Below are 14,948 nucleotides of genomic sequence, written 5' to 3'. Positions count from 1 at the left end.
AGGTAATGACTATCCAAGTATTTTTCCAGAGGCATAAGCAAATGATATCAAAGATAAAGGAAATGAATCTTATTATTCAAGACATTAGATGCCAAGGATTTCCATCTTTCAAAAGACAGTCAACTAAAGCTTCATTGATTTGTCTATATACTGGAAGTTCACCCAGAACCCTTGGTTCACTGAAAGAATGGGAGGAAACATTATTTAGGGGACTATAATTAGCATAGTACAAATCTCTATGGAATCATCTGTCCATAGTGTATCACTGATGTGGTGGTACATGCTATTTAAAATACCGCATGTTTTTGTTAGAATAGCTATCCATTCCAATGTGAGGGAAACCATTTGAATTTGAGATTCTTTTAGAGCTGCCACAAAAATAAACAGGACCATATTCTTTCACATATGTTAATATGTTGCTTGGTACTCCAATCAACAAGCACTTATTGTCTACTAGTCTAACTTCTTCCTTTGGGTCTGCTTGCTTACACAGGTAAAATATAAGTATCCTGAGAGCAGGATGACTTCCACTCTATCTTCTATTGCCTTCATATCCTTTCCCAGAATTTTATGTAAGGATACTGACAAGTTGGAATGCATCTAAAAGAAAGTGACAGAGATAGTGAGAAGACTTGAAATCAAGTCATAAGAAAAGATGGTGAAGGAATCAGTAATGTTTAGCTGTAAGGCAAGAAAATTCAGAAAGGGCATGATAGACAGGAAGGCAGCTAGACATGGTGCAGTGGATAGAGTATTGGACTTAGAATTGGGAACACCTAAATTCAACCCTTGCTGTGTGACTTTAGATAAGTAATTTAAACTCTCTCAGTCTTAGCTTCCCTATCTGTAAAATAGAGATGACTTCCTTCCTCAGGAAATCCATCCCTGGGAAATCTCATTATGCTACAAAACTAAATCTGTCTGGTACTCATTCATCCTAGATATCCTTTGCTCCTCTCTCTGGACCTTTTGATTATAGGTGCAGGAACTTGGGTTTCAGGACCTATATTTAAAGAGGGAGCTCAGCATAATTTTCTCCCCATTTTCCATCAATCACATAGTTTTTGGAGTTCTTTGGAACTCTCTATCATGCCCCCACAGAAGATATCTATTAGGAATACAAAAAAAAAGGCAAAGATAATCTCCGACTTCAAGGAGTTCACTATCTAATAAGCAAAAAGGTAAACACCTTAGGTATATATTTGATGTTGTTTGTCCTTCATTTTCCAAAAGGACCCATGATGTCATCGGGTAAATCTTGACTCAAGCATGAATTGGATCTAAGTGAGGTAGGGCTGTACAAAGCTGTTTTCCTCACTTTTTCTTCCAAAGTCATCAAAGTCCAGTGGCAAGACAAGAGTCAAGATGACTGGTAATGATGTGGACGCAGGGAGTTGTTTTTGGTGCCTTCCTTGTCCAAACAAGCTCTAAGGACTCCTCAGTACCTGTTTCAGCCACCTTCACAGGCATTGAAATAAATTAGTCTCATCTATCCATTCCAGTTGAGGAAGTCTTTACATGCCTGACCTAGCACCCCTCTCCCCAAGTCATCAAGGGGTTTGTAGCCCATTGGTTTCCCTGTATCTGGTTTATCTCATCTGCCAAGATGGTTTTCTTGAGTGTGGCTACAGCTTCTTGGAGCCATAGGTTAGAGATTAGTGAAATATAGACACCAAAGGTGGATGAGTAGCCCTAAAGGGCCCAGCCAGTCCTCACATTAACATTCATACACCTAAACACCTAGCTATATACAAGGTATCCACAGAGGGGAAGCTGACCTAAGAGGGGAAGGCAGGAGCAACTGGTGGGATAGGTGTAATAGATATTATTACAAGAGTATATCCGGTAATAGGAACTGGGACACAGGAAGCCAGCTAGCACAAAGGCTGGGTTTTGCACTCCTCCCCATACCAATTCCTGTCTCTCTCAGTTGACTTCAAATGGCTTCCCTCCAAATGGTAAGATTTAAGAGGGTTTCAAGGACTGGTCTCACAATCTAGCTCTTTACTAAAAGGGGTTTTAGTCTTAAAGAAAAGCAAATAAGGGAAATGGAAAAGGAGAGAGGGGAATAAGGTTTCCCTAATCTCTAAGGGGTTCCTGTCAATTGAAAGATTCACCCAAGGTGTTTTAAGTTCAGGAAACAGGGTTAATTTTCTATGGGGAGATATGGATAATAAAACTAACAAGATTCTTCAGAACTAAGTTCCCAATCTTCCTAATACTCAATCAATAGATAATCAGGAATCCATAGCAAGTCTGTCTGCCAGCCTATTCCCAACAGTCCCAAAGGAAGAAGTGCCTCAGTTCCAGCTGCTGGCTTCTTAATTGTCTCCTGACCAGATTCTCTTTGGAATCTTCTCTTCATCTGGTTGATTGGCAGTTCATTCAACATTCCATCTCTTGCTTTTTCTTGCAAAAGTCATCTTGTGCTGTAATCTTTTCTTTACATAGGGGAAGGTAGGAAATGCTTGCACTGAGATGAGTCTTAAGGAATGCTACTTTCTCCATGAAGTCAGTCTCCCTAATCAGACATGATCTTTGCTTATTCAAAGAACTTTCAGAACATTGCTCATACCTCTTCTAAGTACTTAAAACATTCTGTTCATCAGTTGCCCATATTTCACATCTCCCTTCATAGACTGCAAGCTCTTTGAGGACAGGGATTATATCTTATGTATTTTCACAAGTGCCTAAAATAGACTCTCAGATAGCAGGCACACACTTGAGATAATTTACAAAATAATGATTTTTTAGATTAGAGGAGCATCTCACTCTAAGAAAGAACATTAGTTTTGCTGAAACTACACAGACCCATTTTTCCCATTGAACCCTATTTGAAAACACTTGAGAGAACATTTCATTAAAAACCTGAAGGGATATCATTTTTTTTTACATTTTGAGTTTGATATTTCACAATTTCTTAATATAGGCACCCCAAATTTATTTTCATTAACCAGTATTCCTATATCTGCATCACCTTTTTCCATGATCAGCAGTTAAATTTGAAATGATTTACTCTTTGCAACAAGATTTTTGGAATCACTAAACTCAAAATTCTGGTGTTTTAACTCATTCTAACCTTTATTTTTTCCAACAATGAAAAAAATTTCCTAGGTTTGCTGGCTATGCTACTCAGATAATTGATAACACAGAGAACAAAGGTTAGAGGCCCATTGAGTTCAAGGTACCTAAATGCCTTACATGAAAGCAATTCCAGATGTCAAATCAAATAAATAAGAAGTAGGGATGAGTTTAGAACTAAAATATAGAGGTCAAAAAAGGAAGGAAACTCTTTGATCTGGATCATTCCAAAGAAAAATAGAGCTATGCACTGTGTGTATGTGCAAACCCACTGGCTAAACAAAAGACAGGCAAGTCACTCACCTTGAGCCAGACCTTTTCATCTCTCTCAAGGTGAATTTGAGGCTGCTTTCTCTCCCCTTCTCTAGTGATACAGGGAAACCAACCAGCAACAGAATGGTCCTCTGGAGACTTGGGAGCATGAGATTTACAAACCTTTAAAAGGAAAAGGAAAAAAAAAATATTTGCACCTAGAAAGAAGGGGACAGGGGAATTTTTAAAAATCAAATCTTCAGTGGCTTCAAATCTTTTCAGGCTGTGAAACTTGAAACCAGAAATGTGGGGAAATGAGCTCAAATTATTTTTGGACTTTTTTGGAACACTTCATCAAGCTTAGCTTAGAAAATCACAGAATCCCATTCAGCTGAGGAAGGGGCTTCAGATGGCATCTATTCCAATTCTAAGCATGAACTCTTTCCATTAGTCTCAGAAAATTGTTTTCCAGCCTTCTTTTCTTTTTGTTCTAAAGCTACACATCCCACTTGGGAAGAGCTTGAAGGTCAGCAATTTCTTTTTCATTTTTAATTTGCTCTGAAATCTTTTTCTCTGCCACTTCCATCTAGCTCTGCCTTTTCCAGTCCATGAATAAGTCTGATCCATTTTCCCCAAGCCAACCTTTCAAGTGCTGAAGACCATTCTCATATCCATTTCCATTCCCTCCTATTCACATCTTGTGTGTGTGTGTATGTGTGTGTGTGTTCATAATTGCTAGTTTCTTTAGTGAATCTCTATAAGGTATGGTTTTGAGTTCATCCATAATCTTGGTTTCTCTTTGCATGGAAATATATTCTAGTTTGTCAGGGTTTTGTGCTTGTTTTTGTTTATTTTGGTTTAATTTATTTGTCTTTCAATATACTGTGTTGAAAACAATTGAAGGTAATACTGTGGTGGCTCAATTGATAGAGTGCCTCCTATAAACAGAAGGTCTTGGGTCAAATGTGGCCATAGGCATTTCCTAGCTGTGTGACTCTGGACAAGACATTTAACCCTCATTTCCAAGCCCTTAACACCTTTTTCTTTGCCTTGGAACCAATACACAGTATTGATTCTAAGATTGAAGGTAAATGTTTTCTTTTAAAAGAAAGTAATATTCTACTTAATGTCTGCCCTTCTGGAGTGACCTGGGTAGATGGGAAGTTGGGGCACTACTGCTGTGGTGACCTCTCAGCAATGGCCAAGTACTAGTAATTATTTGCTTTCAGTGGGGTTGTTCACATTCTCTTCCATCTCCAAATCTTACTTTCGACAGAGCATCACTATTTCTCTAATAGGCAAGTCTTCAATGGGCATAATGATAATATCTATGGTGTTCCCTCATAGGGTTGTTGGTAGACTCAAGTGTATTTAGAGTACTTGATAAACTGTAAAGCATTTGATGTGTCAGCTAGAATTATTATTGTGAGTATTTTCTGAAATGTTCTCTACCATTGAGAAGTTTCATAGTGATCATTTCCCCCTAGACATATATATATATATACATAAACCAAGTCAGCTAGGATATAAATTACTGGAACTGTCAAGATAGATTCCTGGAGAAAAATAAAGAATTAAATTCAAATCCAGCCTTAAACATTTATTATCTGTGTAACCCTGGGGAAATTATTTTACTTCTGCTTACCTCAGTTTCCTTACCTATAAAAAGGGGAATGGGGAAAGTAAGAGCAACTACCTCCCAGAGTTGTCATGAGGAGGAAAGGAAATATTTGTAAACCGCTTTGCAAAACTTAAAGCACTATATAAATGTGGGCTACTACTATTTCTACTACTACTACTACTACTACTACTACTACTACTACTACTACTACTACTACTACTACTGCTGCTGCTGCTGCTGCTGCTGCTGCTGCTGCTGCTGCTGCTGCTGCTGTTGCTGCTGCTGCTGCTGCTGTTGCTGCTGCTGCTGCTGCTGTTGCTGCTGCTGCTGCTGATGATGATGATGATGATGATTATAATAATATTTTCTGTTCCTTTACAATAGATAAGTATCAACTTTTTATAACTAAAATTGAATCTATTCTTTTATATTAAATATTTCCTGGAGAAAGAGTATATCCATAGAGATGGAAGACGGGATTATTTCCCAGTCTGTTTTCTAGGCATCATTTTCACTGAAATAACCACAAAATCTTATTTATGGGATATCAAAGGCCCTCTAATCCATCTGGCTTAAACAATTACACACACACACACACACACACACACACACACACACACATTCCCAACAAATTGTCAAATAGCATCTGCTTGAAGATTTCTAGTGAGAAGTAGTTTACTACCTAGAAGCATTCCATCTCTAGATGACTACAATTGTTGAGAAACATGGAGCCTAAATTTGTCTCTTTGAAACATTTACCTGCTGTTCCAATTTCTGACTTTTGAAACCAAGCAAAACATCCTTAGTTCTTGATACACATACTAACCTTTCAAACCCATTGACCCACTCTGATCTCCAAAAGGACTAAAGTGGATGATAAAATCAGTATTGGGCTGGCCTGGCAATTCTCTTTAAAATCCATCACCAATGGAAGCAACAATTATCTGCCTTAGCAGTTGAGAAAGCAGTGATTGCATCTTTCCAAAGAATGGAGCCCAATTCAAATACAACAAATGTTTTGTCAACTGATTCTTGCTGAGGCATCTTTTCCTTAGCTAGGACAGACAAACCACAATCAGAGTTAACCTTATAAAGAAGGTTTTGTAGGCAGCTAACTTTAAGGGATCATTTGAAAAGCCCCAAACATGGAGCTCTGACACCAAATTCTTATCCATTCACCTAGGCCTTATGATTTATTGATTTTCAAGAGCTTAAATTTAAGATACAACTGAACTAAAGGAAAGACAGAATCTTAAGTCCTTATCGATAAAGACTTTTTCAGGGATTATGCTAGATCATTAGGGAAATTGATAAGGAATAGATATACACAGGGATAAGGGACCAAAGTAGGCAGGAGAAGAGAGATAGATTTCACTTGACTGCTTTATAATTTAACTTACTGACCAACCTTGTCACAGGACTTGACTTACCTTGGAAAGGGGTTCCCCAGTTACCAAAGAAACAGGGCACATCTTATTATCCTGATGAGATGTATAAGCCTGAGTGGCCCATTGATCCAAGTAGCCTTTGGGAGTATAGAGACCACAGTCCAGGATACTGTTCATCTTCTCAAAAGGTTCACACATCCCATCTCCCTCATAGATGTAGCACAGGCTGGGTTCCCCTGTCAAGATATTTTGTATTAGAAGTAAAAAAGGTCTGAGGACTTTCTAGGGTAAACAGTTGGGAAATGGGAGATCAATATCACAAAAGGGACCTAATTTGGTACAATACTAAACATCACTTAAAAGGATTTATAAGACTAGTTTTTCAAGGTAAAATGAGAGAAGCAGGTAAGTGGTGCAGTAGATAGAATGCTGGATCTAGAGTTAGGAAGATATGAATTAAAATTCTCTCTCAGATTCTTCCCAACTCTGTGACCCTGTGTAAATTACTTAGCTTCTATATGCCTCTGTTTTCTCAGCTGTAAAATGGCTATAATAATATACCTCTCAGGGTTGTTGAAAGGATAAAATGAGGTAATATTTGTAAAGCATTTGCCAAATCTTAAAGTGCCATATAAACGCTAGCTATTGTTGTAAGTCCTTGAGATGATTAAAAAATTCCTCTTGAATTAAATTAATTTCAATCCATTAATTCATGCTAGATAGCTGAGGTAGTACTGATAGCTGTTTACATTAGGGGAAAGTGAGGCAAAGATATATTAAGTAACTTGCCCTAAATCATATAACTAATAGAAGTCTGAGACTAAATTTGAACTCAGATCTTATGGATTCTAAGTCCTGGACTCTATCTATGTTACCACTTAATGCCACTAAGAGACATCAAAACTCTCTAATTGAAAATTTTAAGGATTTGCCCAAGGATTTCAGTTTCTTCAAACCAATATATTTCTAACTCCATTTTCTAGTACACCTCATTTCCCTTCTCCTTCCACATTTAATGCTAATGTTCAATGTTCTTCCATTTTTGTTTTTAAGGAATGATTCATTTTCCTCAACCAAGGGAAGTAGTAAACATTCACACACACACACACACACACACACACACACACACACACACACACACACATCCCAGATTTGTTTCTGTTTTTGTTTGATTTTGAAAGGTGAAGTATGGCAAAGTCAAGAAGACATGACATCAAATTCCATCTCTTACATGCACTGGTTATATGCTGCTAATTTGTAGCATTTGTTCATTATTGAGGTATCGCTGCTCATACTGAACATTTTACTATCACCAGATAGGTGCTAACTCCAGGACAGTTCAATGCAAAGGGACTCTAACTCTGTCTTGGAGTACAGAACCAGTCAAAGGTTACAAGATGATCAGGTAAAGAAATTGGAGTGGGGGTTGGGGGGGGGGTGTTCCCTCAGGAAAGGAGGATTGTCTCTAATGTCATTTTTTGCATTGGCTTATGTAGGTGGTATGGATACTCAGATGGAAACTAGATTATAACCATTTTGAGTGACCCAAGTAGGAAGAAGGGGAAAGATAGGAAGCTTGCACAATGGTTGGAGAAAATGAATTGGAAGAATAACATTGTGTGAGAGATTTGCCCTATAGTCACCCTTGGATTGGTTGATCATACACCCATTTGGATCAAGCAATGGCCCTTGAGTGGCTAAAGCCACCATTTGGAGACAATTACTCTAGACCAATGAAATCACAAGTTTAGTACAAAGAACACAAAAAAAGCAAATTTCAAAAAGGACTAAGCCCAATTCATTTTATTTGCTAAAGGAATGAGTGTTTCTAGATGCCTTGAATATTTCAGTACCCTGGGGCAAAAATCTGATCACCTCACCCTAGTTACAGCTTTATTTCATGATACCTGGTATGTTGAGAAAGGACAAAATGAGACTGTTCTGTGTTGTATTTAATATATTAGACTTGACTGTGAACTTTATTGTTTGCCATAACAAATAACTTTGAGTAGCTAGAGAATGTGCTTCCCTGGAAGGCTTTAAACAATATTATTTAGTTCCAGTTATTCTTAGATTTGGGGCATTGGATAAATCTAACCAAATGAAATGTAATGAGCAAAATATAAAGCTATACCCTTAGGTTAAAAAATCAAAAGTTGGCTAAATAGTAAATGCAAAAATTTCAAGTAATAAACTTGTATTTAATGAAAATGACCACAAAGATTAACAGTGTGGCATATGACTGCCTAAAAAGCTAATGAGATCTTGGATTGAGTATACAGAAGTATAAAACACAGAACAGGGAAATGACACTCTCCCTCTATGCTGCCTTGATTGATCTACTTAAGAGTATCGAATTTAGTCCTTGAAGTCATGTTTAGGAGGGATATTTAAAAATAATAACCACCAATAGTTCAAATTTGTAATGCTTTTAAATTTACAAAGGAAATTAATCACAAGAGCTTAGTAGTAGCAGTACTTGAGCCCATGAAGACAAAGTCAAGGCGAAGGGACTCAAAATCATTTCATCTGAAGAATAGCGGAAAGACCTGTATGTGTATGGGATGGGGTTGGATGCCTGGGGAAGGATGAGCTAAGCAGAAAATAAGACTTTGGAGAGAACATAATGGCTGTCCTCAAATATCTGAAGAGCTATCATTTGCCCAGTGCCTGATACATAGTAAGTGCTATGTAAGGGTTATTCTTATTTTCAAAAACACTAATAATTTTTATTTGGAACAGATTTAACTTATTTTGTGTGACTACAAGGGACAAAACGTGGAGAAAACAATGGAAGTAAAGGGAACCATGCTTCTGTTCATTATAATAACTTTCCCATATCTGAATTGTTCAAAAATGTATTATGTTGCCTTTGGAAATAGGCAACTAAGTTCCCTTCCATTTATTAATCTATCATATACTTTCAGGTAAGCAACATAGTAGATGGATCACTGGATTTGGAATCAGGAAGACACAAGTTTACAACCTAGCTTTATGACCTTGAACAAATCATTTAAACCTCTACTCCTCAGCTGTAAAATGAATATAACAAAAGCATCTACCTCTCAGGGTTATCTTGGATATAAAATAAAATATTTATAAAGTTGGAGATTTTTAAAACCTTAAAGTGATATATAAATTCTAGTTTTTATATGTATTATTGTCCTCTTCTTCTTACTTGTTGATTATACATCTACATTGTATCATGTATCTTTACCCTTTTCTCCACTCACACCCTAGTCCAGGCCCTGGTTACTTCTCATCTAAACTACTGCTGTTGTTTATCCTTTATTTTCAAAGACCAATGACATCATGATGGTCTTAACTAGCACATGAATTGGATTTAAATGAGGCAGAATTGCACCAAGTCTTTAGCCTCATTCTCTCTTCCAGAGTCACTCAAGAGCAGCAGCAAGATAAGTCAAGACAATTGGCCTAGAATGCAGTAAATGATGATAGCATCCTTTCCAAACTCTGCTTCAGCCATCTTCATGGCCATTGGAACGAATTGTTTTAAAATTGTTCTTAATTGCTCATTCTGTTGCATGAAGCCTTCACAAGCTTGAAATAGACATCTCTCATAGATTACCAAGATGTTTAAAGCCTATTGGCTGCCCTCATTACCCACTAAATGATATTTTTTGTCTTCTTTCTTCTCTCTAAATCATCCTCTACACAGAAATTAAATTGATATTGCTAAAACTTAGTCCTAACTCCCCTGACTTCCTTCAATGACTCTTTATTGCCCCTTAGGATAAAATGAAAAAAAAATGGTATCAGCCTATCTTTCTAAAATTCCTTATTGTTATAAACGTATTTATTTAATAATCTGCAAAAAAATTCCATCTCCGTATCTTTGTACACAGACTGCTCCCCAAGCTTAGAATGTTCTCTTTCCTTACCTCTGTCACTTAGATTGAAATTCCTAAATGTAGCAGTCCACCCCTAGCTATGGGCAAGGGGAACAGTTGGTATGTACAGATTGCCTTAGAAGAGAGCATGCTCAGTCTTGAACATGCTCAATATTGCACGTGGCTGGGAAAGCCTCTGACCCTTCACCCCAGCTTCCCCCAGGTTAGGCGGGAACACAGGTTTCTTTGTGCTCACCTGGTTGAGAGAAACCACACCTATACCTTGTCATTAACCAACGCTGATCATCCCTGTGTACTGTGTATATTTGCATATCAAAGAGATTAAATATGCCTCAGCCAGCTCCTCCTTTCTCTCCTCTGCTCTTCCTCCTTTCCAGCTCACACTGATGGCTGTCCTTGCTGGAGCCTGGCCAGGCTCCATCTCTAATCTTTTTCTATCATCTCTCCGACCTGTGTGGTATTGAATGTGGATCTCTGGACTGGTATAAGCTTTCGGAATGGTCCTTTGATCAGAGCTTGGCTGTGGCTCATTGATAATTAATAAAGACTCATTCCTGCCACCTCATATCTCTACTTCGACTCCGCCATCCCCCTTGTGGTATCTAAAACTTCTATCCTTTCTCTATCTTCCTACCTTAAAGCTTCTCTCTCCCCTCTGAGGAAGCTTTACTAAACTCTTAGAATGGAAGGGTTTTAGGATCATAGGTTTGAGTTGGAAGAGACCATAGAGGCCATCTAATCTAGCACTGTCATTTGACAGATGAAGAAATTAGGTCCCAAGAAATTAAGAGTGTAAGGACATAGAGATAAACTGAAAGTGGAAAGACTGAGATCAAAACCCAGATTCTCTAACTTCAAATGCTGATCTCTTTCCAATGATACATTCCACTCTCATTGACACAATGTCTTGCCTCTTCTGCAAGGTCTTTCCCCATCTATGTAGTTGTTAGTATCAGATCCCCAAATACTTGCATTCATTTAATATATTTTTGCATTTCCCGATCTGTACACTTAGTTTTCCCTCAAATATGATGTAATCTCTATATGGTGAGAAAGTTTTTCATTTTGGTCCTCCTATCTCCAGTGCCTAGCTTGGTTTCTGGCACATAGTAGTCACACAATAAATGTCTTTATAATTGAATAGAACAGTCCAAATTACCATTTTTCAGGAATATTATAGAGGAGATTCCTGTGCTATATAAAATACTGGACTTACTAGGTGATGTCTAATTTCCTTCTGAAACTCCATATCTCTTATTAACTAAGAATCTAAGCTTTTAGAGTTGAGACTATATCAAGTAAGTTTTGTACAATGTACAACATATTATATCTAATGTCTATGAAGGAAACAAATATTAAATGAAAATATAGGCATTCCCTTCCATATCACAACTTTCCTCCAATGTAGTTTTGATATATTGCAGGTCAGCTTAAGAAATTAAATGGAAATTTTGGGGGAGTTTTGCCGAAGCTACAGATGACACATGAAGATCAGCGGCTTACACAGAAAACATTTAGAAACTATTTAGCCTATGACCAACAACTTCAACTAATTTTATAATAGAGTGGTGTAAAAAACCCATAAAAATAAAAAAAAAATCAGGCTTCTCTGGTATGAAGGGAGAGCCAAAAAAAATTATGCATATTTTCCAGATCACAGAGTCACTGCATCCCTAACCCCTGCAATATGGAAGGGATAACTGTATATTCAAGCTTCCCTTCAAATTTTATGACTTTTGTCATACTTAAATCCAATAAAATAAACTCCTTGGATGAACAATTGTGCTCCTCAATAAATGACTTAGCAATGAGAATGAAAAAGTGATCCATTTTCATTGATAGAAGTGAATTTATTCAAAAATATCTCCAAGGAAAATGTTCTAGACTCACCAACACAGTTGAAGCCTTTTTCCTTTTCACATTTTCTAGAGCAGCCATCTCCATCAAGCAAATCTCCATCATCACATTCTTCTCCAAGATTCCTAAGATAAAAGTTGTATTAAATGGTAATTTTTCCTTTGATCTTTATGCTAAAAATATGTTACTTGTCCTATTGTTATAACTCTATTCAATTTTGTAACTTTAACTTTCTTATCTCTTTATCTGAAAATAATTTGTAAAAATCATAAAATCATCTGTAAACTTTACAAATTTCTGATTTATTTAAATAAGCTAATTAAAAATCAGGGGACCATAGTTTCAGACTTCTAGATTTGTTCATTCCACTAATTCTTTGTGACTTTGGGCAATTTTCTTGTACTATTTTGGCTTCCCTCCCTTATAAAATGAGGAATTTTGACTAGTCACTAAATCCCCTTCCAACTCAAACATATTTATTATCTATGCTTTGAGGAATAATGGACATCAAGGATAATAGATTTAGAGCTGAATGGTTTTCTTCTTTCTTTTTTTTTATCAACTTAACCAATAGTTTATCTATTTTATTGTGTTTTCCCCTTAAAACCAGCTCTTTGATTTATTTATTAGTTCATTGGATTCTTTACTTTCAATTTTATTATCTCTCATTTGATTTTCAGGTTTTCTGATTTTTGGTCTATTTTATTTTCCCTTCATTAATGTGGATAATTTGTATATTTTTAAAATATTCATCTATCTCACTTAATTGGCAGATTTGTTAGCATATGAGTGGACAAAATAACCCCTAGTGATTGTTTAAATTTTCTCTTCATTGGTTGTGAGCTCACCTTTTTCATTTTTGATACTGGTAATATAAATTTAGAGTTTAATGAGACTTAAGAGGTCATATAGCCCAATGTCTTAATTTTATAAAAGGACAAGTTGAGGTCCAGAGAAATTTAAGAATTGAAAAGTAATTCAATGACAATCTAGAAAGGAATTCCCTCTGTAACATACCCAACAAGTGGTCATCTATACTCCACTTGAAGTCCTTCAAGGGAAATGGAAGCCACCACCTCCTAAGGCAAGCTGGTTGACAACTTTAATAATTAGGAAGTCTTTCTTCACATCAAGGCTAAATTTTCTTCTTTGCCACTTCTACCCAGTGCTTATAGTTCTTCCATCATGGACAAGAGAAAAAGAGTCAAATCCCTTCTTCCCAAATGTGGTAAGATAACTATCATGATTTCCCCTTAGTCTTTTGTTCTCCAACTGAAACATCTTCAAATGAACTTCATGTGACCTGGATCTGCTGGGAGCCATCAGGCCACAACACCTTGACAAAGTCACTCATGGTAGCTAAGGAGGCCACAGAGAGGCCCTTGGCAAGATATGACTGCCCACTCAATTACTCTTGCATAACCTCTCTCATTAACATCCCTTACCTATGGAATTGACATGATTACTATTCCCCTTAATCTCAGAAGGAATAATACAAGAGCAAAATACCTGTACTCTATTCATCTAAAACATCACCAAAAGATCAGACCCTCAAACCTAATCCCAAAAGACTACCATGGGTTAACTTTTGCTTAGGTACATAATTCTCAGTAAAACTGTAGCTACAAGCCAAGCCCAGAACTTTCCCACTCACAGAAACTTATTTTTCATGAAGCCAGCATATAAATCAATCATAAGGGCCCATACAAAATGTACAGGTACACCAAGCTTCATCATGCCTCAGTGAATTGATTCTTCCCCTTGAGAAACTCCCTAGTAAACCCTGAAAAATGATCAGTCTAATATTAAATCTGAATTGGGTTCCCAGGACCTCTCAACCTCAATGATATGATTGTTGAATTGTCTTTAAGAACTTCTGACTGATTATTTCTTTTTATTAAAATAAGTAAATTTCCTTGAGTGTTTGTAAACTCCTCACAAGGTAATGAGAAAATTAAGACACCTGTGATGAAATCATCTATTTTGTGTGAAACCTTTGTTCTTTCAAGAATCTGTAATCACAGTACAAGAATATAGAATGTTAATCAAGTGATTTGTTAAAAGTTAATGTATCACTTTTTCTATTATCTCTATTTAGACATGTGTATTAGGTAATGTATCTGTGTGCCAAAAAAATGGGTATAAAAATAAACACCAAGCCTGGGGATGGCAGAGCAGCTATCAGATGCAAAGCATGCCCATGGCCATAAAATATACAGCTGTCTTCCGTTTGTTATTTTCTTGGCTGATCTTTAGCCACCTGTCAGGAACCCCTGGAGTCACAAGTGAGGCTGGACTTTGCCCGTGGCATGGATCCAAAGCCCTTTGCCATCTTGTTTGTCCTAATCTGAATGCTCTCTGGTTTATCAATGTTCTTCTAAACTGTGATGCTCAAAACTAAAAAATAGCATTCCTGATGAGGTCTGACAAGAGCAGAATATCTACGCTAAGAACTGCAAACTAAGGATGTGACTCTCAAGTGTAAAGAATAATCAGAAGATAACTACATCCAATCTTCACACAAGTGAGGTGAAGTTGAATAAATTAGGGCATACCACTTAAATTGGATTTGCTGCGAGGAATGATGAAACAGTTTTTGATAAACCAGGTAAGACTTGCATGAACTGATTTAAAGTGAAGTCACCAGAACCAGCGTAACTATTTATACAATAACAATTCCCAGAGTCAGAAGATGAAGCATCTTGATCAATAAACTCCAAGGAAGTCAGTGCCATTTGACTGTCAAATATATTCTATATAGAAAATAAAAGATATACAACTTGACAAAGACACTGTTGATCCTTTGCCAAGATGTTCCACAACTTTATGAATTACTCTAATCTCAAGATTTTTTTGTAGCATTCTCTTCCAAAGCTT

At 36.8% G+C, this 14,948-nt stretch overlaps 1 protein-coding gene across 1 annotated transcript in view; it reads right to left on the bottom strand.

Annotated features, from left to right (window-relative positions):
- PAPPA2 (pappalysin 2) overlaps positions 1–14,948 on the bottom strand; it is a 451,060-nt gene that overhangs the window by 236,530 nt on the left and 199,582 nt on the right. The window contains exons 10-12 of the mRNA XM_001373611.4: positions 12,105–12,196; positions 6,385–6,578; positions 3,385–3,516 (exon numbers count right to left, since the gene is read on the bottom strand). Of these exons, the coding sequence (XP_001373648.2) occupies positions 3,385–3,516; positions 6,385–6,578; positions 12,105–12,196 (418 nt within the window). The remainder of the gene's footprint in view (positions 1–3,384; positions 3,517–6,384; positions 6,579–12,104; positions 12,197–14,948) is intronic.

The sequence above is a fragment of the Monodelphis domestica genome, chromosome 2 (genome assembly GCF_027887165.1).
Source record: "Monodelphis domestica isolate mMonDom1 chromosome 2, mMonDom1.pri, whole genome shotgun sequence".
NCBI classification, from domain to species: Eukaryota; Metazoa; Chordata; class Mammalia; order Didelphimorphia; family Didelphidae; genus Monodelphis; species Monodelphis domestica.
Note: the sequence above shows the minus strand (reverse complement) of the source record. Positions and strands in the feature narration are given on the sequence as shown.